Source organism: Myotis myotis, unplaced genomic scaffold (assembly GCF_014108235.1).
Source record: "Myotis myotis isolate mMyoMyo1 unplaced genomic scaffold, mMyoMyo1.p scaffold_m19_p_15, whole genome shotgun sequence".
NCBI lineage: Eukaryota > Metazoa > Chordata > Mammalia > Chiroptera > Vespertilionidae > Myotis > Myotis myotis.
This window is the reverse complement of record NW_023416319.1, coordinates 40,743,757-40,768,570: the sequence shown is the minus strand read 5'-3', so window position 1 is coordinate 40,768,570 and position 24,814 is coordinate 40,743,757. Positions and strand designations below refer to the sequence as shown.

General features: G+C 57.4%; 1 protein-coding gene across 5 annotated transcripts in view; it reads right to left on the bottom strand.

Annotated features, from left to right (window-relative positions):
• COL13A1 (collagen type XIII alpha 1 chain) overlaps positions 1-24,814 on the bottom strand; it is a 140,115-nt gene that overhangs the window by 25,508 nt on the left and 89,793 nt on the right. For all 5 annotated transcript variants that reach the window (XM_036336953.1, XM_036336952.1, XM_036336955.1 and 2 more), the window contains 11 exons: positions 23,432-23,458; positions 22,667-22,702; positions 12,918-12,962; positions 11,730-11,762; positions 10,401-10,427; positions 7,765-7,806; positions 6,796-6,882; positions 5,156-5,209; positions 4,023-4,067; positions 3,606-3,674; positions 822-884 (listed from right to left, as the gene is read on the bottom strand). In XM_036336953.1, the coding sequence (XP_036192846.1) occupies positions 822-884; positions 3,606-3,674; positions 4,023-4,067; positions 5,156-5,209; positions 6,796-6,882; positions 7,765-7,806; positions 10,401-10,427; positions 11,730-11,762; positions 12,918-12,962; positions 22,667-22,702; positions 23,432-23,458 (528 nt within the window). The remainder of the gene's footprint in view (positions 1-821; positions 885-3,605; positions 3,675-4,022; positions 4,068-5,155; positions 5,210-6,795; positions 6,883-7,764; positions 7,807-10,400; positions 10,428-11,729; positions 11,763-12,917; positions 12,963-22,666; positions 22,703-23,431; positions 23,459-24,814) is intronic.

Here is a 24,814-nt window from a genome sequence, read left to right as displayed (position 1 = left end):
AGCACCCTGGCTCCGAAGTCCTCGTTTAGCCCCAAATCAGGCTGCCACCGAGGGCCCTGGACACTCACTCCATGGCTCCATGGGAGGGGCGCCTGCCTCCGTGTTCCCTGCAAACCCGGCCCCTCTGTTCCGGCGCCCCACAGGGCACTCCTCTCACTGTCACACCAACCCATGGCCCTTCTCTAGCTCAGAGAGGGCGATGAGGGGGGCGTGGCCTCTGTCTTGGAGCCCAGGTGACAGCCAGCTGCACCACCAAGGCAAAATGCTGTAGGCGCTATGAGAGAAGCGAGGAAAGGACAGTGAATTCTGCCCGATAGATCAGGGGAGGCTTCAAGGAGGAGGTGAGCTTTGGAAGGTAGGGAAGACGGGAAGGGGTTTCAGGGTAGGGGGCCTCATGAGCAGAGGGCAGAGGGGCAAACATGCAAGGCCTTCTGAGAAAAACCACAGGGGCTGGGGCAGAGTATGAAAGGGAGCCAAGGCAGGGAGCGAGGACGGGTGAGGTTGGGGATGAGTTCAAGGCCCTTTCCCTGGTGGCACGTTGGGGTCAGTGCTGTGCGTGTGGCTGGGCAGGGTCTGTGGGCAGGCTCCACCACATCAGAGGGGTTACAGGCGCCCAAGACGGGCAGCCAGGGAAGAGCGGCAGAGCCCAGGGTGGGAGGAGTGACAGCAGCTGGGGTGTGGGTGAGCCTTGGTGCACTGGGGGGAATTACAGGCCAGAGCGAGGTGGTGCTCTGGGAAGATGAGAGGGTCATGGGATGAGGGGTGGCCACGGGGTCCCACGCTCAGAGTCACATGCTCTGTAGGGTCAAGACAAGTGTTACCTTCTGGCCTGGGATCCCTGGAGCTCCAGGTGGGCCGATCTGCCCGGGAAGACCAGGGGGCCCCTAGGAAAGAAAACAAAGACTCAGGAAGGATGTTCTGAGGAGCAGGAGTGGCCTGTGACCAGAGAGGGATAGAGACAGGCTGGCGCAGAGAGAGCAGGCATTCTCACACCTTCTATCAGCGGCAGGAACACTGTTTTTGCAAAGGAGACAATATGGGGACTTCACAGTGTACAGGCGATAGGCACGGAGTGTGTCTGGGTTAGAGGAGGTGGTGGGATGCAGAGCCACGCCCAGCAGCCTCTGTCCTCCTGCCTCTGAGGCCCCGCTGCGGCTCCTCGGCTCCCAGAAGACACATCTGACCTCCCGGACAGTGACTTAACAATGTGTCCAGGAAACAACCACACGTCAGCCACAGGGGAAGGTCTGGAACATCGATGCGATGGAGCAGTGAGGGACAAACAAGGACCGCACCCGCCATGCCAGGGTGAGGCCCCGACACGCGGCGCTGAGCAAACGCAGCCGGACGCAGACAGCGACACACGCGTGCTCCCACCCCTAGGAAGCTCAGGGAAGACACATCTAATCCGCGGCGACAGGAGCCGAGTGGTGGCGCCGGGCTGGGGCAGGTGTGGGGCTGACCCCCAGGCCCATCCATGGAGGAACTCTCGGGAGTGGCTGGGGTGGTGGATACATGTGTACGGACACATTGGTCAAAACTCAGCAAACTCTACACCTAGAAGGGGTACATTTTATTGTTTGTAAATGATACACGGCTGTTTTTAAAAGAAAAAAAACACACGTGTTTCCAGGAAAGTTTTGCTTCCAACAGCTATTTTGAATAATCCATTCTAATGTTTCCCAATGAAGCTCATGGATTCCAGAATCCCGTGGTCAACACCAGTTTCTGGGACTGGGGTGTCCTGTGCTTGGCGCTTGGTTCTGGGTCCGTGTCGTCCCTAAGCGTGTCTGTGGCACATGGCCACTACAGCATTGGGTGAAACAACACGCCAGGAGTGTGAGAACTTGGAGCTCTCCCCGTCCCCTCCACCTGGTGGTGGAGTTTGAACTACAAGTATTCACTGCAGGCGGCCACTGGTAGGCGTGTGTGCAAAACCCAGGCTTGGGATGCACTGGCTTTCCAGGTGCAGGCAATAAAATTGATTTGTAGGAAATGCAGAGGGTCGATACTCATGTTTCAGGGTTATGCACTTTATCAGCTGAAGGTGGAGAAAAAGGAGAAACACAAAAATATCCTCCTCTATACCCCTGTTTCCTTGACAGAGCTGCAACGGGAACCCAGCATTTATACTGTGCCAAGTATACTTTGCCTGGTAGATCAGGGGAGGCTTCAAGGAGGAGGCGCACAGCTGAATCAGCGAAGAGCCACTCCAGCAGGCAGCCATGATCCAGGCTGGGGACAGCTCCTGAGACCCCCTGTTCAGACTTACATCACCCTCTGCCCCAGCCCTGCAAGGCCAACCCTAACCCAAAAAAGCCCAGCGTCTGCCTTCGTGAGGCAAGACCTCCAGGCCTTGCTTCCAGCCTGCCCTTCCCATGGCCCTGGCATTGGTGCCCAGGGAAGGTGAAGGAAGAGGAAGACTGATGGTCAAGGTCAGCATCAGGGTCTCCTAAGAAACCACCACCATGCAATCAGGTGAAGGGCAAGTCAAGAGCCATCTGTCGGGTCTCCTCGGCCCAGTCACGGACCGTGGGAGCTGGGCCACTCTAAGGAGTGGGCTCCGTGCCTCCCAGCTCCACGCACCCGCCCCCCTCTCCCAGAGGTTTGTGATCACTGGGCAGGGAGCACCGCACATCTCACCGAATGCTGCTCTGAGGCTGTCCTGCTATGACTCAGACAAGCCCTCAAATAGCCTGCGACCTTTGCTTCACTTTGTCAAAGAGGGAGGAAGCAACATCCCTCATGCTCTCTGGCCGCTGACTGGGAGCCTCCCTTGCTTCTCCCTCTTGTCCCAGCACCTAGATTTCAAGGTTCCGCTGCACCGCCCTTCAGACAAACAGACAGCCTAGCAAACTATGGAATCACTAAAAAAATAATTAGACAGAAATTGTTGGCATTAAAAAAGGATGATACAGCTCGTAAATGGAGTCACGTCGTCGTTAGAACGTTTCATTTAAAGGAGTGGCTCTCCACCTGAGGCCGTTTTGCCCCGAGGGGGCATTTGGCAGTGACACATTTTGGTTGTCATAACGGATGAGGTGCTGCTGGCATCGGGTGGGTGGAGACCAGGCATATGCTGAACACCCTGTGACCCACAGGACCCACCCCCCACAGCTCCGAGCAAAGAGGACCGGCCCCAGCTGTGGACAGTGCTGGGGCTGAGGAGCTCTGCTTTCAGGGGCGGGTGTCATAGGAACTTGAAATACGATAAAATTGACGCAAAAGGGAGATGTGTTCCAGGAAGACATGTGAAAGGGGAGTGTGTGCTCTGAAGAAATGCGGCCCCCAAACCCTGGATGGGCCAACACTCTGCAGGGTGCCAGGATGCTCCAGGAATGGCTCTCAGCTACCCAGAGCCAGGAGAACGGGCCAGATGGGCCCAGGTGGGGAGCCAGGCCACCTGGATGCCAAATGAGCGGGCCATTTGCCCGGGGGCTGCGCAGTGGGACCCAAACTGCAGGCCAAAGGGGGGGAACAAGGGAGCCTGGCTCAGTGGCCTGGCCTCAGGGGCGTCCGTCCAGGTGTGCAGCTCCCTTCTCAGGCCTCCGTGCAGCGCGAGGCCAGCACCTCCCCATCTCTAGCCCCAGGCCAGCCCCACGCACCTGGAGCGCCTCGTTGATGCTGGAGTTGCACTCCACCGCCTCTCCTTTCCCTGGCTCTCCCTTGGAGCCCTGCAAGACAAACATGACCTCAGCTGCCGGGCCAGCAGGGAACTGACCACAGCTGCCGCCCGCTGTCTGTCCACTGGACCGTGGACAGCACTGGCTGCGCCTGGCTGCACACAGGTGGGTCCAGGGCAGCAAGCGGGGAGCCTATCGGAGACCCGAGCGCTCTCAGAGGGTGCCTGGGAGCTGGACTCCGTGAGCGCCTAACTAGATCGACCTGGAGAAGACTGAGCCCAGTCCTGGCTGCAACGCCAGACCTCTTATTGGGGACTATCAAGCTCTTCTCCTCGCCCCTCAGGACCCCAGGGGCCAGCCACTTCACTCTGTGACCCCAGGGAGGTGAGATGCACGTACCTTGGGGCCAGCTGGTCCCTGTTCTCCAGGCGCTCCAGGGTCCCCCTATTGCACGACAAAACTGGGGTGAAATGGGGATAAAGCTGGGTACAGAGAACCTGATGCCTCCAGGTGGGCCACGCGCTAGGGCCACGGGGCGGCCAGGAGGTTCACCCTAGCTCAGCCACGAGGACGCAGAGCTCCCTGTGCCTGAAAGTGCAGGCTCCCCTCTACCTGGAGGCACCCCCCTCCTTCCCAGCTTGCGCTGAGAGGTCTTCTTTCTGTCCTGCGTTAGCTGTTAGTGACTCTACCTGTGTCCGCCTGCCACCTCCCAACCCCTCAGCCAGCGCCTCCTTGGGCGCAGAGATGAGCCCTCTGGTTCTCCCCATTTCCATTCTGCTCAGGAAGCAAGGGCTCCGGAACCTCTGCCAGTTAATTGCTTGGGTCAGTGTTTGCCATGAAGAGCCCGTGCGGTACTTTTAGGGGCCCCTCTGTTTGTGAAAGATCCAAACTGCGGGACGGAACACGGGAGGGGTGGGGAACGGAAGGTACTAGGAGCCCCCAGCCTCCCTGAGCCGGGGACGTGAGGGACTTTTTCCTGTTGGAAACAGGACAGAAGGGTGGGGAATAAATGAAACAGTGGGATATATTGTGAGAACAAACCATACTTCAGTTGTTCTGGGATAATGTTAACATTGAGGACAATTAAAAAAAAAATAAGATAGAAAGTGAAAATAAAGGAAAAATAAACCCTTTAATGTAACTCAACTCGTGAGGACACTGGAGGTGGAGCTCATGGAGCGTCCAGCCACTGCCGCCTCCAGGTTACCTGCCCTCCGCCTCCCGCCTCAGCACACAGCACCCACCCGCCCCTGCACGGGGAGCAGCTGGCGGGAAGCGGGAGTCCCCTGTACCAGTGCTTAAAAGCTAACAGAGCAGGGGCTCTGGGCCACTCCCAGCCCCCGCGTCTGGCCCCTGGGCCAGCCTTCGCATGACTGCTGTCTCGGGGGACAGACAGCAGCAGGAGTCCCAGCTGGTCAGCCTGTGCCCGGGGGTCCAGCCGCAGGGGTGGCCACACTGCTCATCTCTGAGCTGGGGCTTGAACTCCCAAGCTGACCCTCATTCTGCAGCTTTCAGATCTGGGGCCTCCGTACCTTGTCCCCCTGCTTTCCGGGGGGGCCGGCCTGGCCATGGACACCAGCTTCTCCCTGGGGAAGGAGAGAGATGGGGTGAGGGCCTGCAGGGCACCTTGGACAGCCGCTCAAGGGGGCAAGATGGTCCTGCTGTTAATGTCCTGGCTATTGTGTCTTTGGGCCTCCATGTCTTTCTCTGCTGGATTCTATGAACTCGCCCCATTCCACCTATCTGACTCCTACCCACGCTTGGGCCCAGCCCGGCTCTCACCTCCTCCTGGCAGCCCTTCTTTCTACTCCCTTCCTCCGCTGAGGTCTGTACTCACCACTGGCTGGTGTCTACCCCTTGCCACCCACCCTCCCCCCCAGCCAGGCCGTCCTCAGTTCTCAGTTGACATGCATGTGCTCAGTTCTGTCTTGGCCCCAAATGTGGATGCCAGCAGCCCTTGGTGGGTCATTTTGGAGCCTGAAACACTTGCAAAGGCACACCTCACCCTGCCTGGGGCGGGGTGGTGGTGAGGGGGCGGGTGAAGACCCTGGGCCTGTGTGTATGTGGGGGGACACAAGGGGAGTGCTGGAGGCCTAGGACAGGAGGGGACGGGGAAATGGGAAGAGGCCCATCCCAAACACGTCACTTATTAAACATCTGCCTGGACTTGGAAAGAGGACGAGATTTCGGGAACAGTCTTCTAGCTTCCCCTTTCTTTTGTCCCAGGGCGTGAGGACAATAGTGACCAGGTTTCTCCGACCCTAAATGAAGGCCCTAAATGTGCCAGCTATTCATGCCCTGTGGGGTCAGAGGGACAAACTCCAAAACTTGGGGTGTCTGGGAACCCGGTGGCAGGGCCACCTCTGGCAAAGCTGGTGCTCATGTCAGGGAGGCTCTGTCCCCGCCACAGTCAGATGGGCCTAGGGCATGGGCATGGGGAAGGGGAAGGCACGTCTGCCTGCGAGGTTCCTCGTGCTCCCTGCGCTGTATTCCTGCGAATTGTGGCTCTGTCTGTCCTGCCAGATTGCAGGCCAACCCTGGAAGATTCTCTGCAGCCGGCTACCCATGCAGGGTCCACCTTAGCAGCCCTTGATAAACGCCAGTCAACGGGGTGAATGTGTGTGCTGCTGCCAATCACGTAATTAATCTTCTCCTTATGAGCTAAGAAAGGGACCCCCTCACCTCCCCATGCTGCTAAAATAAACCAAGGAAGCATCTGCTTTGGGAAGCCCGAGTCTTACCCCTGCAGTTTCCACAAAGAGCAAGGAAAGGGTGGGCAGCCAGCTGTCTCCCGCCACCATCCTGCTCCCCAAAGTGCACCAGCACAGGCGGGGCTCAGCAGCCCGCTGGCCTGAGGCCTATTCAGAGCCCAGCGGAGGGGCCTTTCTGGCTGTCCTAAGGCCCTGCAGTCGCCAGCCCCTGACTCAGTTACATCATAGCCATTTGAGTCAATGGGACCAACCCTCCGTCCTGGGTGACATCTCTCCTGGATGCCAAACAGCTTCTGCTTGGAAATAGGAGCTCAGGCCAAACGACCTTTCCAGGATCCACGGGAAAACCACACATACTAGGGAAGGCAAGGTGCCCAGGACACAGAGTCCCCAAGATCTGGCTGAGGGAAAGGCCTCAGGCAAACATCTTCTGTGAGCACTGATCCCAGGGGAAGACTCACCTTTGGCCCTGGGGGCCCGGGGAGTCCTGGGGGGCCGGACTCCCCTCTGCCTCCTCCAATGGAGTTGCCAGAATCGCCTTTCTCTCCCTGGGGGTGGAAAGGAAGCGTTATTAGTTCTTCCCTCACAGTTCAGGCTAAATTTGGTAAGAGGTGGGGGTGGGCATTAGGGGGCTGTGGGCTCCAGAGGCCTTCAGAAGCCTGGCCTAGTCTGATCCAGCCGCAGGTTCTGAGGAGAGAATAGAGCTGGCTGTTGAAGGGGAACAGGCTGAAATAAGAGACCTATCAGAACCTGGGTCTGGAACAGCGTTTCTGAAAGAGTGTTCCATGGGCCCAGTTGGCGTGGCTCAGTGGTCACAGTTCGATTCCGGTCAGGCCATATGCCAGGCTGCCGGCTCGATCCCCAGTGGGGGGCATGCAGGAGGCAGCTGATCAATGATTCTTTCTCATCATGGATGTTTCTACCTTTCTCTCCCTCTCCCTTCCTCTCTGAAATCAATTAAAAAAATACATATTTTAAAGGGTGTTCCATGGAACACTTCTTCAGGGGGTTGAAAATATTTGAAATGTGAAAAAAAAGGGGTCTGGTGGCCAAACAACGCTAGGGAAGGCGGAATGAAATGAAGCTTTGAGAGCTCCTTCATGCAGCGTGCTCAGAGCTCTGACAGGCGACAGTGCCTGTCACTGTTTAAGGGGCCCCTTACCCAGCTCTCCCACACTTACCTGACCTCTAGTCTTTTCTCAAGTGCACTATCTTATGGAGCTCATGTACCACTGAACACATTTCAGAGCTGCTGCAAAGAAGTCTGACCAGGTCACAGCCACTGAATTCTTTGAATCTGGGCATTGTTTGGCCAATCAGGGCTTCCCATGTGGTACCTCTTTACCCCCCTCCTCTGGGAGGGAATGTGGGCGGGGATGGACATCAGACCTCTACACGCATCTCACCATGCAGAGCTCCTCAATACCCACCTTCTGCCCCAGGAGGCCAAGGCCCGCGGCGCCCTTCTCACCCTGCGGAGAAATGCAGACAATGTGGGTTAGAAGCCGCTCCTCCAGGATGTGGGTGAGGCCTCACCCCGCCAGCACCAGGCCTTGGCTTTCCTCTCTCCCACCTCCCTGCCCCTCCTGCGCTGTTTTCTGAAGGCCTCCACTTCCTGAAGGGCCCCCATCTGGCCCAACTCCTTCTTAAGACCACTTCACACTGGGGACAGCCTGTATCAGTGCTCCCCTCTCCCCAGGTGGTCTGGGCCCTCATCACTCGTGCGAGAGGGGAGCCAAGAGCGCGTAGGCCCTTTTGGGGGGACGAGCAGCGTGGAGCCAGGCATTTGGGAAGCTCTTTCTTTTAACCACCGTGCTCTTTCCACGTCCATGTTCATCAGACCAGCCACTAGAGGCCCCTGGTCTCCAGGCAGAGCCTTCTGCCCGCCTCCTCCTGCCTCTAAAGACAAGACCAGCCCGGCCGGCATGGCTCCGTGGATGAGCATCGACCTGTGAACCAGGAGGTCACGGTTCGATTCCCGGTCAGGGCACATGCCATGGTTGCGGGCTCGATCCCTAGTGTGGGGCGTACAGGAGGCAGCCGATCAATGATTCTCATCATTGATGTTTCTCTCCTTCTCCTTTCCTGTCTGAAATCAATAAAAAAAATATTAAAAAATAAAAAAAGACAAGACCATCTAACAAGGACATCTCTTTGGAGGAATATTTTGAGAAGCTTGCCTCCTGTTACGGATTGAATTGTGCCTCCTCCTCCCCATTGTATGTTGAAGTCTGAACCCCCAGTATCTCAGAATGTGACCTTATTTGGAAGTGGGACAGTGGAGGTGTAAATACACGGAGGTGTAACTAGCTACGTTACGAGGTCATGCTGGGGTGGGGTGGGCCCCTAATCCAATATGACTGGTGTCCTTATAAGAAGGGGAAACTTGGACAGACATGCACACGGGGGAACCCAAGTGAGAGTGAAGGCACAGACGGGGTCTATGAGCCGAGGACCAGCAAGGATGCCAGCAAACCCGGAAACCAGGAGACGGGCCTGGGCTAGATGCTCCCTCACAGCCGCAGAAGGAGCGCCCTGCTGACACCTGCACCTCAGACCGCTGGCCCCCCGGCGGGGGACAATACATGTCTGTGGGTTGAGCGACAGTGTTTGTGGTCCTTTGTGGGGCGCCCTCGCTAAGGAACACCCTCGTAGCCAGCTCCTTCCTGAAGAACTCTCCCCCTGACCTGGACCACAGAGCCCGCCTCGGTGCAGAGGGGGAGGCTCTGCCTGTGAGCAGCCGCCCTGTGTCGGCGGGAGAGCTGGTCTCACAGGCAGGTCTCCTGAGGCTCCACCTCCGACCCAGCGTCTCACACCAGGAGCCCCCAGAGCACCACCAGGTCAGCTCCGCTCTCCGCAGCCTGAGGCTGGCTGTCACGTGTGTGGTTACATAAACTGAGGGCCCTGGGTCATAATTTGCTCCGACGTCGCACTGACTTGTCCAGCTGGAGCCACACAAGAAGCCACACCAAGTCACTGGGGGTCATCCCCTTGTTACCTGTCCTTGGGGAGGAGCTGAATGGCACAGTGGCCTGGAGCTGGCCAAGGAAGGGAAGGAGGCTGGCTGAGTGCCCACGTGACAGGAGGACACGGGTCTGCCTGGGCTGTGCCTTAGTGGGCATGCCCTGAAACAGCCGGGAAGGGATGCAGTGCCGTCTGCGGGGGCCTTGGGGGTGGGGACGGAGCGAGGAAGGGCCTCCCTTCTGCTGGGTTCTCCCGGGTAACCCATGGCTTTCAAGGAGGGAGGGTTGCTCAAGTGGAATTTCTGCAGCAGCCGCACTGCCCTCCTCCTGGGGGTACATGCACCCATAGCACGTGGCAGGCAGCACCCCAGCCACGGGAGGGAGAGGTGGGCAAGGGGTGGGGGACCAGCACTCTCAAAGGCACAATATCCTACCCTCTGCCCCCTCTTTCCCGGCAAATCTGGGGGCCCCGGCTTCCCTGCTGCTCCTGGGTCTCCCTTTGGGGTAAGAAGAGAAAGTCATCCTAAGAGGACAGAGGTGGGGGTCATGAGGGGGATAATGGACAGCGATCATAGACCGGTGTTTCTAGAACCCTAGTCCCATAAGATGCTCCTCTGAAAAAAAGGAGGCCCTGGTCAAAAAAGTTTGACATTCTTCACAAGATATTACCTTTACAAAGCTCTCCAATGCACATTTAGCATGTTAAAGGCTCTGAAAAGGCCTGCACGAAAGAAACCCGTGCAATATTTTTAATTCCTTTTTCCCAAACATACTTGACCATGGAAACTTTTTTTCATGTTACATCCCTTAATGAACTAGATGAGAGAGACAGCCCCCAGGTGCAGGGGACAGCTGCTCCTGGCTGCTGGAGCAGGTGTGCAGGCAAACCGGCCGAGCTGTCCAGCCAGAATCCAGGAGCAGGGAGGCACTTGCTGTGCAACCCTGACAAGCAGGCCCCACCCTGGCAGGTTGTCCTCTGCTCAGTCAGGTCCCCAGCCCCAGGCCCACCTCAGGGGGATCAGGAGTGAGAAACAGCAGCAGCCCCTCCCACCTCCCCTGACACCTGATGCTCCTTGCAGCCCAGACATTCCCTGTGTCAGTACCTTGGCTCCTGGGGTTCCTGGTTCTCCCTGTGTAGGAAAAAAAAAGATTCAGGTAAGGAGATAAGAGGGCGCGAGAGAGCGGGGAAGGGAGCAGGAAGCGCTGAGCAGAGCTACTCTGGGGGCAGGCGAAGCACCTGGCCAGCTCAGCCTCTCCTTGGCCTAGACCTCAACCACAGGCCAAAGAGGCCTCCTGGACCCCCTCTTCTCCACCAGGTGAGGCGTGTGGCTGGTGTGGGTGTCAGTGAGGCCCCGCAGGAGAGGGAGAGGTGCCCCTGTAAGCGGACCTGCCTGAGAGCCACACGAGCACTGTGCTGCTGGGTGTTTCCACCCTCCGCCTGCCAACCACATGGCGGTTGGGGTGGGTTCAGGAGGAGGAATCCAGCTCCCCTCCCTGAAGCTTTGCAAGCAAGTAGCTGTGAAATTCCAGTGTGAAGGAAAGCTCTGGCTCCACGACATGGCAGGAGGGTGAGACCTGTAGCTGAGAATGGTAACCCTTTCTACTTCCTTGTAAGCTTAGGTAGACACTGGCTGTTCAAGTTATGTGTGCGTGCACCTGACAAGGGCTGTTCAAGTTATGTGTGCGTGCACCTGACAAGGGCTGTTCAAGTTATGTGTGTGTGCACCTGACAAGGGCTGTTCAAATAATGTGTGTATACACCTGACATCGGCTGTTCAGGTTATGTGTGCATGGATCTGACATGGGCTGTTCAAGTTATGTGTGCATGCACCTGACATCGGCTGTTCAAGTTATGTGTGCATTCATCGGACATCAGCTGTTCAGGTTATGTGTGCATGGATCTGACATGGGCTGTTCAAGTTATGTGTGCGTGTACCTGACATGGGCTGTTCAAGTTATGTGTGCATGGATCTGACATGGTCTGTTTAAGTTATGTGTGCATGGATCTGACATGGTCTGTTTAAGTTATGTGTGCATGGATCTGACATGGGCTGTTTAAGTTATGTGTGCATGGATCTGACATGGGCTGTTTAAGTTATGTGTGCATGGATCTGACATGGGCTGTTTAAGTTATGTGTGCATTGATCTGACATGGGCTGTTTAAGTTATGTGTGCATGGATCTGACATGGGCTGTTTAAGTTATGTGTGCATGGATCTGACATGGTCTGTTTAAGTTATGTGTGCATGGATCTGACATGGGCTGTTTAAGTTATGTGTGCATGGATCTGGCAACAATGCTGCTTCAGGAGAAATGTTTCCCAACCCTGTCTGCCCCCTCCTTGGTTCAGGGCCTGTGAAGCCCTAACGCTGTCCTCCTCTCTCCATCTCTCCCACATTACGCCTCCGTGTTGAATGACAGCGTTTCACTGACCTTCATCCCCGCCACGGCGATGCCAGGAGCCCCCTGGCAGAGAGAAGAAAAGGCATGGAGACGTTCTGCAGTCAGGGGGAGCACGAGGAAGTGGCCAGCCTCCCAGCCTCCCCTTGGGGAGATGCGAAGGTGGACTGCTCACGCCTGTGTACCACCCAAACCCACGGGAAAGGAGGGGTGCTGAGCTTGGCACGGGGAGGGTGGGCCCCGAGGAAGAGGCTCTGTGCAGCACAGTTGGGTGCCCAGGGTCCCACCCACCTGCTCAGCACCTAGGCCAGCGATGGCGAACCTTTTGAGCTCGGCGTGTCAGCATTTTGAAAAACCCTAACTTCACTCTGGTGCCGTGTCACATATAGAAATTTTTTGATATTTGCAGCCATAGTAAAACAAAGATTTATATTTTTGATATTTATTTTATATATTTAAATGTCATTTAACAAAGAAAAATCAACCAAAAAAATGAGTTCGCGTGTCACCTCTGACACGTGTGTCATAGGTTCGCCATCACTGCCCTAGGCTGTGCTGGGGGACACAGTGGCATCATGGCAGGATGCCCACAGGTGAGCTCAATGGGGCATCCCTGGGGTGAAATGAGGGAGGGCTTCGTTGGGACAGGAGAAAAGGAGGAGGAGATGGGGGAGGGGAAGCAGGGAGAGCCCTGGGGAAGGGGAGAAGAGTAGATGGAGATGTCACCACATACAGTGCCCCTCAGTGTGTGTCAGCAGGCTTCTCCTCACAGGAAGCTCTCTGGGCCTACGCCCTCAGGGACTGGGGAGCAGCTGGCAGTGAACCCCATTTCTATATCAGCTCAAGACCACTGACTTTTGAAGTGCATAGGCTTCCAAACACACTGCTTAGTAAACCCCCCGTGGAGGTGATGTTAGGGGGCGTCTACTCCTCACATGGGTCTCAGGACTGCAGCCAGAGCTGGGGTTACACAAGAAGATTATTATGGCCCAAGGATGCCCAGAAGGAGGCCTGGCCATTTCAGAAGGGCACTGGTGCGTGATGGGGCCAAACAGGAGCCAAACAGGGCAGCCCTGCCTGGAAGGACTGGCTGCACAGCGAGGGGCGAGGGCCTGGGAGGATATGCACCCCCAGTCTTCACCGTGGGACGTGGGAAGGAGGAGCGTGGGAGAGAGGTCGGGGTGGCGGAGGGGCTGCCTGGGTGTGCTGAGGGGCAGGTACCTTCACTCCGTGTTTGCCTGGCATCCCCGGCATCCCCCGTTCTCCCTGAAGGAAGAAACAGAGAAACGATGAGAAGAGGACCAGACTCAGGGCCCGAGGATGTCCCTGAGAACGGCTGGTCTGGAAGCCCGGGACCGTTGAGCTCTGGCGGTCAGCGCGGGCCACTCAGCTATGTGAACACAGGGGCCCAAGGCATGTGTCACAGTGAGGGGAAGGCCCCCAGAGAGAGCGGCCACCGCAGGAGCCGAGTCCTGTGGGCATGGGGTGGGGGCAGGGAGCTGTTCAAGACCTACTGCCAGCGGGCCTGGAACTCAGTGCTGCGGGTAGGAGGGGTCCTGGGCCACGCACCGACCGCACATCCTCCCTCCCGCCCCCGCCTGGCACTTCTTGCCTGTTTTCATTCCAGCAGCCCTGCTCCCGCGGGACCTGGGGCTGAGCCAGACCGGCTCCCGCATGTCATGTCCTCCTGGGGCTCCTTTTCCTCCAGGTTCCTTGGGTCTAACTCCTCCCAAGGGCCCCACGTGGCAGAGGGTCTGCCTGCACTTGGGTGGTGGGGGACTGGAGATGAACCAGGCGCCACCTGGCACCTTCCAGAGGCAACAGGACAGCTGTCGCCGCTCCAGGATCTCATGGGTGTGCGCTACCGTCTCAGCAGTGTCTCCAGCCTCTCGTACCTCCGTGAAAATGCCACACGGATGGGAGGGGCTGAGCTCAGGACACACCAGGAGGAGAGGGGGTGGGGATGCCAGCCAGTGGCAATGGGGGCTGCCGTGTTAGGGTGACCAGGGGAGGAAGAAGACCAGCTCCTGTCTCCAGGAGTTGAACCCCAACTGAAGCCCCAGGCAGGGCCCAGAATGCTGTGCAGCTACAGGTGACAGCGGCCGGCCCAGCTGCAGCTTCTTGTGTGTGAAGGTGGCCATGCCCAACCCCGCCCGCCCGGCCCAGCTTCCTCTCTCAGGCCAGCGGCAGGGCCACAGGCTTCAGGCAGAGGGCGAACCTGGTCCCACCTCAGCTGTCCTCACCCCTCGCTGCCATCTGACAGCAGTCCCAGTCACCCCATGCTCACCAAGGACAGAGAGGCTTCTAACTCTCTGCTCCAGGACTGAGCCCTCCCTGTACGTAAGCTGGACAATAACACTCCCATTCAGAACAGCCGCTGCCTGGCACTGACCGGAAAAGGGGCCGGGATCCTGAGCATGGCCTCCCGTCCTCGCTTCCTTCCCAGCCTCATCTCCTCATAGCCTGACACCTCTTCCTGCTTCCCTGAAAACACCACCCACTCTCATGACTTCTTGTTATTTCCTCAACACCCCATTCATTGATGGTCACACACCATCTGCTCTGTGGAGCCATTTGCTATGCCCGAGCCCAGTGCTGGTTCCTCAGTGCAGAAGGACCCCGTGCATTTGTAATCTGAGCACAAAACCACGTCGGCCTGGGGTGGCTCACCTCCATTCTCTTGGGGGACAAGTCTCTGAATTCTGCAAAAGGCTCAGAATCTTTAGCTCCAAACCCAGGAGCCCTTTCTCATCCTCACTCACCAGGACCCCTAAGCCACAGGCAGTGACCACAGCAGATAAGCCAGTGGCCCAGGTCTGCCCAAGCCACCAAATCCTGGGGAACCCCTCTTATGGGAAAGAGCCGAGAAAGGCATGGCAATTTACTGCATCTGCCATGTGTCTGGCACCGGGCTAAGGGCTTTTCATCTTTCTACTCACTGTCCAGGAATCCACTCCAGAGCGGGAGTGGCTGTTACTCCTGCTTCACCGGTGAAGAAACTAGCTCAGAGAGGCCGGGTACGATTGTCAAGGTCATGCAGAGCAGGGAAGTGAACATAGGTCTTTTGTCTGCCAAAGCCCAGGTACCCATTTCTCCAGGCCAACCCCAGGGTCGGCTGGGCTGGTGTTCTACCTGCTTCTGTTAAACACCCTCTGCAGGCTGAAAGCAGGCAACGTCCTCTTTGCTGGAGGGCCCTGGGTCTGTGCCCCACAGGCATGAAGGAGTGGGCCAGGCCTGTGAGGGCAGCTCAGCCCAGAGCCCTGGGTGGTCTTTAACCAGAGGCGCCCAGAGAAAAGCACTGGGCAGGGCCCTGCCTGCCAGTGTGGGTCTGCTATGTGGCCAGCAGAGGGCACCCCAGGACCTCATCAGGCCTCCAGCCCCTTCCCAGGAGAACCAGCTGAGGCTCCTGTCACTCTTTCCTTTAGGACCAGGAGGCCCTGCTAACATGCCAATCAACCCAAATGGGTTGACTCAGCCCCTAGGACACCAACAGAGTCCCTGGGGGTGGGGTAGAGGTACAAGTGGGAGGTCAGCTTGGGGGTCCCTGACTACCCAGGGATTTCCCATTTGTCCTGCCCTGCCCTGCCCTGCCCCTGTCTTTCCCTCCATGCCCTGTCTCCCCTTCCCACCTCCATGTTGAGGAGCTGATGGAGTCAGGAAAGGCTGGCTGTGTGACTCCAGATAAACCCTGTTCTCTCTCCGGGCCCAGGACCCCTACCTGCAAAGTGAGATTAGATGCTTTCCAGCCACTCCTGCTCCCCCATCTTCTCCATCGCCCCCAGCCCTGCCTGTGGGAGACCCTTAGGAGGGAGAGAGGCCACGGCCAGGGAGGGGACACTGGGTCTGTCGGCAGGTCCAGCACAGGGCTCCCTGGTGGAGCAGGTTAGCTCTGGGTAACACTGCGGCTCTAGGAGGCTCTCTGCCTTCTCCTCCTGCCCCGAGAGACAGACAGCTTCCTGTGCCTCAGCAGGGAGGGGTGGGCTCCAGGGCCGTCTCCCGTCTCCACAGGAGCCATGCAGAGCAGGCGCTGGGAGTGCGGGCTTCCGGCTAATTGGGCTTGTCTTCAGCGCATGTGGGTTTGTTGTAAAGACATAGCCATGCCCTCCAGGGAAATCCGGCCCCTGGGAGCCTCCTAAGGAGGCAGCCCTCCTCATTAGCGTGGCTGACCTTTGCCCGCTCCCTCCCTCCAGGGTCAAGTCTCTTAATTCTGCAAACGACTCAGGCTCCCTTGATCCCCATTCTCAGGGCCTCCCTCACTCCCAGCCCTTTGCCGGGCAGGAAGCAGGGGCGCCCTCCGCTGACCCACCCTGCGGGCTCAGTCCACTCTCATCAGCCTCCTTTCTCCAGGGCCTGTCTCCACGGGCGTGCGCCAGCCTGACCTCTGAACTGGGGGCGGTGCTGTCCTAACAGAAAGCGCTGGTTCCTGGACGGTGGCCGAGGTGAAAGAGGGGTGAGAGCCACTGTCAAGGACTCGGGGTGGCTGTGGCAAGCATGCCTGTCTGCAGGGAGGAGGCAGCCAGCGCTCAGAGGAGGCCGATGCCTGTGCACACAGCTTTCCCTGGTGGCCCGTCTCAGCGAGGGCACATCTAGAGGGTCCTTTCCCGGCTTTCTTCTTTAAAAAGTTCCTTTTTAAAGGTTAAGTTTGGAATCGTGCTGAATTTAGACCCACTAACTCACCGCTTACCTTAGGTGGGGAGGAGCTCCCATAGTCTGCCAAAGCCCCCGGCCCCTTTACCCCTCTATCTCTGCCTTCCCAGGTCCTCCCAACCGGGAGCCTCTGGGTGGGTGTCAGCCACTGGGTCTGGCGTCCTCCAGCTGGGGAGTGGGTGCCTGGGTGTTACAAAGGCTCTTGCCCCAGGGACATAGAGCATGGGTGGCACAGGCTGCTGTGGGACCAGGCTTGTGACCCACAGGCGGCGCCAGCCCATCACCTGGTTCTTTAACTGTGGTGCTGAGAACCAATGCCTGATGGGCGGCCTGGGAGGGGTGGGTTCCATTCATCAGGGCTAAGAAAGCTCTGGGTGAGCACAGGTGGGTGGGTGGGGGGATGCCCTGAATGACCTTGAGGACCTGTCCCAGCCAGGACTTCACAAGGTCACTGACTCTCAGCTGGGGCCTGCCTGCGCTCTCACTGCAGCATCAATAGGTTCTCTATGCTGGTCCTGGCCTCCAGGTGAGGACCCATCCTTTATCCAGACGACAGGATGGAAGCGAGCTCCTTGGAGCACAAGCTGGCCTTGCTCCCGTCCAGGGGGAGTGGCCTCCTAATTGGTGATTTACTGTTTGTGGAACAAGCGGGGCAGGGACTTGGCAAGAAAATGTAGTCTGGAAGGAGGTGGGGGCTTCAAGGTCAGCTCCCCAGCCCAGCAAAGGTCAGGCCAGAGGAGCTCGAGGAGATGAATGGACCTCCCTAACGCTGGGTGGGGGGCCCAGGGCCGAGGCAGCTCCACACACAGACTCTTTGTTCTCTGCAGGGAGGAGAAGACCTGTCTGAGCAGGGAGTGGAGGGCTGGGGGGAGGCCAGCAGGCAGCTCTGGCCTCAGGCCTGGACCGGGCCCTTTCCTGGGCTGGAAGATGCGGGTGAGGAGGGCCAAGGTCTTTCTCTCACCTACAGCGTTCCCAGGACTGCCTTCCGGGAAGAGGGCAGCTCAGTGCCCTGTTCCTGCTCTAGCAGCCCCGGAGCAGGGAGGCCCGGGGCCACGGAAATGCCAGGCCCTCCGGTAATTGGGGCTGGCAGGAAGTGATCTGGGGAATTACCGGGTCAGGCGCCCCATCGAAGGCCAGGGCTTTGGAAGGGCGGCTGGCTTGTAATCTCGATTTGAGATCGGGTGATTTTGTAGTGAGTTCCAAAAAGAAAAGTCAGCTCTAATTAATCCGTGGACTTTGGAGTGCAGGAGCAATGGGGCCCAGAGAGCGGAGGCTGGGGCTGGAAACCGGCAGAGTGGGAGCCCGTCAGCCTCAGATCTGGAGCCCCTGCCTCAGCTCCCCGATCGGCCTTAATTTAAATGGCCTGGCTGTCCCCACTAGGATTTCGTGGCTTTGAAAGAGTGCTGTCCCCATCCCAGACGTTTCTGTATCCATGGCTTCTATCTGGACGAAGCACTCTGCCTGTGAGCCCGAGAGAAGCCTGGGAGTGCGCAGGTCCTCTGGGGGCCAGAAGGGCGCAGGAAGGTTCCGGAATAGCTGCAGTGTGGGGCTGAGCCAAGCTGCCTCCTCCTGGCTCTATTGGAAGCCCCGGGACCATGCCAACTCCCTGCAGGAATCACTGAGGCAAAATCGGTGCCAGTGGAAAAAACACCACACTCCCTTGGTTCTTCAACTAAAATGCACCGCGCACCCCAAGCTTTTTGCCATCGACACTCCACGTACTGCTCACAGAGAGCCGGGGGGCTCAGAGAAAGGCCCGGATCCAGCCACTACCTTTCCTCACAAGAAGGAAAAGAGCTCAACACTCACCTTCTTTTCTCCTAGTGGAGGGGGACCTCCCTACTGGAAATCCTGGGGACCCCCAGCTGTAAGGCCCAGGTGGTAGTCATTCAGAGCAAGGCTTTGGGTCGGACAGATCTGACTCCACCACTTCCTGGCTGTGGACCTTCGAGGGTTCACCTTTGTGAACCTCAGTTTGTTCATCTGCCAATTGGGGATGAGGATAGAATGCACCTCAGAGGGTTGTTATAAAGATCTAGTAAGCTGATGTGTGCCAAGTGCCTTATTCACAAACTGGCATGTTGAAGGGGCCCCGTAACATAGCTGTAATAATGCTAATCGCCATTCTATGGGAGTGTGTCCACCACATGGCCCCTTGCTCTGACCGGCGGATCAGAACGGACACATCCTCTCGTAGAAGGACTGAGATGGGCCGGGTGGCTGAGCTTCCACTCCTTACGCCCCCACCTCAGTGTCCTAGCCATCCAACCACAGGGCTCATGGGCCTGCTCCCCTGGGAGTCCCTGTTTCTGGGGAGCCCAGCAGCCTCCAGGAGGGGTGACTGCAGTTACCAGCGGCTCTAGCACGAGGTTCTCACATCCCGCCTCCTCTGGTCTGAAAACGCACAGCCCACAGCTGTGGAAGGGAGCGTGCGCTCAGCCACAGTCCTTCATGCAAACCCGGGGACTTAACACCCAGACCACCACATGCGTCAGACGCACCCCCCTGCAGAGACAGACTGACCAGCTCCGATTGCTTAGAGATAAGCCCTCACCGGGTTTGTGATCCACATACAGTCTGACAATCCTCGTCAATCCCCTTGAAAGAGAGCCAGGGTTGTAATGTTTTAAACACACTTTGTGTCTTGCAACATATTTAAAGGAGATTGGCGTCATAAATTTGGATCAAATAGGTACCACATGGGCGCACAACAATACTCACAGTGTCTGGGCGGCGGGGCTGGCCCTGAGCGGGGCCGGGGCAGCACAGGGCCCGCTGGCCACACCGGGCTTAGATCCTGAGGAGCTGGGGCAGAGCCTGCCCCGCTGGCGGGCTGGCCTCTGGGAGGCTGCCACGTTGGGCCCAGTTGCTGGGGGAGAGGGGTGGATGGAGCTAATCATTAGCAAAGCTCATGGGCTGAGAAACATCTCTGCTGAGAACTGAGTTCCACCCCACGCTGGAAGAGAGGCCTCCCCACATGGTGTCACGTCACTGGGGCACAGCAATCGCAGCAGATGCGGAGGGTCCCTCGGTTACCCCGCAGGTCCCCCTCACAGCCTGGCCCCTGGCCCAGCCCTGTGTTCCCACCTGCTAGCACTCGCTCCTCCCTGGGGGCGGGGGGGGGGGGGCAACTCATCTCAGCACCTGTAATCAGGGGCATCCTTCCCGTGCCTTACTCCAAGCAGAGAGCAGAGAGGGGAGAAGAGAGTAACAGGGAAATGATGGGCAAAGGAAGGATGCTTGGGGGCGAGCCCTCTGCTGCTGGCCACCAGTCCCTAGTGCATAAGCTCTGGGCTTTGTTGAAGTAACGACAGACAGAACGAGGATCCCGGCACAGGGAAGGCCAGCCCAGACATGAGGGTGCGGAGACCGCCTCGGGCTCCAGGAACACCTACTGACCAGACTCAAGGATGGGCTGGGAGAAGTGGAGACCAGAGGAGCCTTCCAGAAACCCTAGCAACATGAGAGGGAGCTCACAGCCCTGCAGACTCCACAGAGGCCGCTGAGGAAGGGCAAGGGGGTGGTCTGACAGAGAAAGGAAGGGTGAGGAGCAAGAGCCAAGCAGGAGAAGAAGGGCCTTCTCAGTTCCTCGTAGATCTACAAGGGGTGACGCTTGTGCCCTGGCTAGGTGGCTTGGTTGGAGAGTCGTCCATACACCGAAAGGCCCTGGGTTCGAGTCCCCATCAGGGCACATACGGGAGGCAAGCAATTGATGGCCTGTTCTCATGTCTATGTTTCTTCTCTCATCTCTCTCTCTCTCTCTCTCTCTCTCTCTCTCTCTCTCCCCCCTCCCTCCCTTTCTCTAAAGATCAATGAACATGTCCTTGGCTGAGGATTTAAAAAAAAAAGTGGTGATGCTTGTCACAAGCCTGATGCAGGTGAAGAAAGACCTGAACAAAGGCTGGAGGAGACTCACACTCCTTCCACAGCCAGGGAAGCTCTCTATGGAGATGGAGCCGACTCTGTCCCCAGGAAGCCATGGTTTCCCTGAGCGGGAAGGGATTTTAATCCTGTCTCCCATCTGATCTAGAAGCTGCTCAACACATGGCAGACCCTACCCGAACCCCGCCGGTGACAGGGAGCTCCCTGCAAAGGTACCCATCAGCACTGGGCCAGTCCTTCCATGCTGGAGCCTCTCTCGCAGCTCTGAGCCTCTCTCCCCAGAGCAGGCTTCCTGGGGCCAGGAGCTACCCCCTGTCAGCAGGACCACAGCAGCTTTCTTGCAAATGCAATGCAGTCAGGGTTGAATGATCTGGCACACCGTCTGAGCCCAGGATGGCTGCCCTCATGGGACCAGGGCCTCTATCATCATGATACCCCAGCCCTAAGCGGAGTCCTCTTAGGACAACAATCCCCCAAGCTCCTTTCTGGGTGAACTAGACTCGCAGTTGGCAGGAGAACACAGACACGGCCATGGTGTGGATGCTGGTTGCGGGCATCGCCACGATCCTAGGGCCACCTCTGCCGGCCCTACGGTTTCTCTCTCCTCTGCTTGAAAGAACTGGTGTGGCCGCTAATGGGAAAACCGACCCTGCTCTGCACCAGGAGGCAGTAAATTTTGTGAGTCTGTGCAAGTGGATAGAGACGACCGCGGGGGCTATAATTTCCACTTCCTGACACAATGCAAACTTCTCAGTTTATGCAGAACTAATTACAGAACTCTCAGGCCTCACCATCTCACCCACCAAACGCCCATAAAATGATCCGGATTACGGAGTGTGTGGAATGTGCTTCTCAGGAGTGATTCTTCCCTTTCTGCCCCCCCCCCCCCCCCCCGTGTGTCCCCCTTTCCGTCCTGCCTCTTTCCTTTCCCTGGATCTCCCTATAGAGCAGCGGTTCTCAACCTGTGGGTCGCGACCTCTTTGGCGGTCGAACCACCCTTTCACAGGGGTCGCCTAAGACCATCCTGCATATCAGATATTTACATTATGATTCATAACAGTAGCAACATTACAGTTATGAAGTAGCAACGAAAATAACTTTATGGTTGGGTCACAACATGAGGAACTGTATTTAAAGGGCCAGAAGGTTGAGAACCACTGCTATAGAGGCTTCCCAGCCAGGGTCTGCAGGCCGGATGGGCTCCATGTAGCAGGTGGTAGCATGAGAAGGGCCCAGACCTGGGCATGCAGCCTCATAGGGAGGTTTTAGGACCAAAATGATGCAGGTCACATTGAAGAACAGCCTGGCAACATGGCGGGCATTCGGTAAGTGGTGACTTTTATTAAGGTTATTTTTGTTTTCATAGTTACTGTAAAGACCACCACTGGGCCTTGGTTCAAATAGTTTCCCTGTCTAAAATGCCATTTCCCTTGAAATTTGCTGATTGAAGGACCACAGTGGGGATTGAAAATGGCCACAGATGCTTTGCCACTCCTCCCCCAAGAAGAAGCGGAAGCTGAGTCCCCTCCCGCCGCCCACATGACTTGGCCATGGGACTTGCTCTGATCAATAGGACATCAGATAATGTGATGCCAGTGCACCGGGACTCGCCCATTTTGAACACTGCCCTGGGCCTGCTGCACTGTAAGGAAACCTGTCTAGTCCACTGGGGGGCTGAGATGCCAGTGGAGGGAGAACAGAGGCACCCCGCCCACAGCCAGCGCCAATCACCAGACGTGTGGAGGCGGCCGTCTTGGCCTTTCCATCCGTCACGCAGTGTGGATGTGTGAATGAGCCCAGGGGAGACCAGCGGTACCCTCAGATGGCCAATCCACAGAATCATGAGAAAGAAATCGCCATTTCAAGCCAGTACGTTTGGGATGGTTTGTTACACAGCAATGGCTAACCTACCCATTCACCAGGACTGAGCTCATAGATTGTCACCTCCCAGAAGACTTCCCAACTCCTGCCAGCCTGGACGTAATCTCTCCACCACCCTGTATTCACAGCGCTTTGTGATGGCAGCAACCAGCACAGACAACCTTCACCAGGGTTATTGGTGCAGGAATCCCATCTCTCTGGCCTGTGAGCTGCCAGAGAGCGGGGCTGGGACCCTACTCCATCTCCCCAACCCTGCTCAACACAGACCTCTGCCTGGAGAGCCCGAGGCGCCTGGGTACAGATTCCGACACCCGGTTGGCGGGGGAGACCCTTCTGGGTCAGAGGTCCAGCCGGACCACTGATTTTCCCAAGGCCCTGTCCCCTCCTCAGCCTCCTGCTTCCCCGAGTGGAGACATGACCTCTGTCCAGCCAACCTCACACGCATTACGAAGCTCACGCTGGGTGAGTGTTTGTGCAAAATTATGCGTGTGTGCACCATGGTGAGATCCCACTTGAGTTACTGCTGTGGGGTGAGGTCTTCCCCTCCCTCCACTTCTTACCTTCCGGCCATGGTAGCCCTGGATCCCTGGGTCTCCCTGGAGGCGGGGGGAGAGACAAAGAGAAGATGGTGAGAGGGGTTTTCCTAATGCCCAACCTCAGCTCCTGCTGCTCCCCTCTTCCTCCCTCTTCCTCCCCACGTCTAAATCCTCCGACCTCCACGCGCAGCCAACCCTGGAACAATATCAGAGGCTGTTCTGCTCCTCAGAACAAGTCAACTTGGCAGGAGACCTGAGTTTCAGTTTTGGTTCCACCACTGATTCCCTGTTGAAAACTTGGACCCGTCACTTTGCCCCGGGCCTTCAGCATCATTTGTAAAATGGTTGGGCTTCGCAGCTTCTCATCCTCAGAGGCTGAGGTTCCCTGCTTCAGAGGGAGAGTCTGTTGGACATCATGAGCTCCCAGATAAGGTTTCAGAAGAGACCAGATGAACCTGAAGGTCCCTCCAGTCTGACCCCTTATGAAACACTTTTATTGGGATGTTGCGACAGTGTCCTGGGCATCAACCCTGAGTTTCCAACCAGACTGTAAGCTCCTTGGAGGTGGGACCAGCCATAGGACTTGGTCAGCCGAGCACACAAATGGTCCATCCTTGCGGGACCCAACCAGTTCCCAGGGGGGCAGTGGTTTGGAAGTGAGCCAAGCCTGATCCATCTCTCAGCTCAGCTCCCTCTCAGCTCCTACGCAGAACCCTTCAGTACTGCCTGCCCCTCCTCCTGTAGGGAATTCTCCCACCCGCTCAGTGTGGCACCCCGAAGGGCCCTCACCTTCGGTCCAGGAGGCCCAGGAAAGCCCTGCGGAAGCAAGAGAAAGGTGAGTGGAGGTGGGTTCCACAGGTAAACAGTTGAGGTTGGTCATGTTTACAGGGGATGCTGGGGCGGAGTGGTGCTTGAAGAGCTCTAAGGGCTCTGGATGTGCTAGAGAACAGATCAGAGGCTCCTGGGAGGGTGTCTGAAACCTGCCGAGGGCACATGGGGACACCAGGCTGGTGTCCCTCTCCGGAGCCATGTGGCGCCGTGGGCATCTTCTCTGGGCTTGCCCACTGGAAAATAGGTCAGTGGCATCATGTTAAGTCGACAGTGTGGTTTGGTCCAGATCCCCACCCGCCCACCTCCTAATTGGGACCCCTCCCTGGAAAGCCGGCCTTGCCCAGCAGTCATGATTTTGCCTTTGGCCCTGCCAGCCTGCGGGGGAGCACTTCGTCTCCGTCCCACCGGGCGCTGTGACCATGGCAGCCCGCAGTGGGGAGGTGGCGCGGGCCCAGGGCCTGCAGGAGCCCGAGGGAGAGTCGAGGGAAGAGGTGCTGTCTCCACACGGTGGTGGGAGCCGGTCTGGATGGCAAACACGGGCTTCAGAAAACCCTGATGCCGGAGTCTGGGCTGTTTCACTTGGTTTAAAAACACACTCTGTTTTTTTTTCTTTTTTTAAAAAAACCTAACAAAGAAAACATCTGGCTGGGGTTCAGGGAGTGGGAGCCCAATGTGTTTGGGGAGGGCAGCCAGTGGGTTTTGAGCACTTCTTTGGTTTTCCCAGATTGGTTTGGTTCAGTTCCCTAAATTTCACTTCCTTTCAGGTTTTCCATTTTCCCATCTAGAAACCCATGAAAGTGAGACTAATCTCCTTCCTTGAGGTCCTGGGAGAAATGATGGAAAAATTTAAAATCCGTGCAGGGGGTCAAACTGGGCAGGAGAGCCAAGCCCCCAGCAAGCTAGTTCCACATGGCTGTGCCCCCTTCCGGCCAAGCCGGGTGCCGCTCAGCCGGTGCTGTCGCCCAGCCCAGGGGAGCCCACACTGAGCCTCAGCATGGGCAGCTGGGGCGGCTGAGGGGCTAGGGGTGAAGCCAAGAGACCCGGGTGCGACTGTGCTCATTGAGGGCCATTTGGCAGGGAGGTCGTGACTCAGCAATTTCTCCTGGGGGCTCCTTCCCAGTGACAATCAGGTGTGCAGGCATTCATGTTCAAGGAGACCGAGCGCCGAAGGGACTCATTACTGCTCTCTCAGTAGGCCCGGCAGCCCTAAGAGCCATGTCCTGGGAGACGCCTGATGTGGGAAAGGGCGTGCTTATGCTGGCAAATGGGAAAGTAACAGGGTACAAACTGCTGTATCAGTCAGAACATTATCAACCTGGAAATGTTCGGGTGAAGATATAT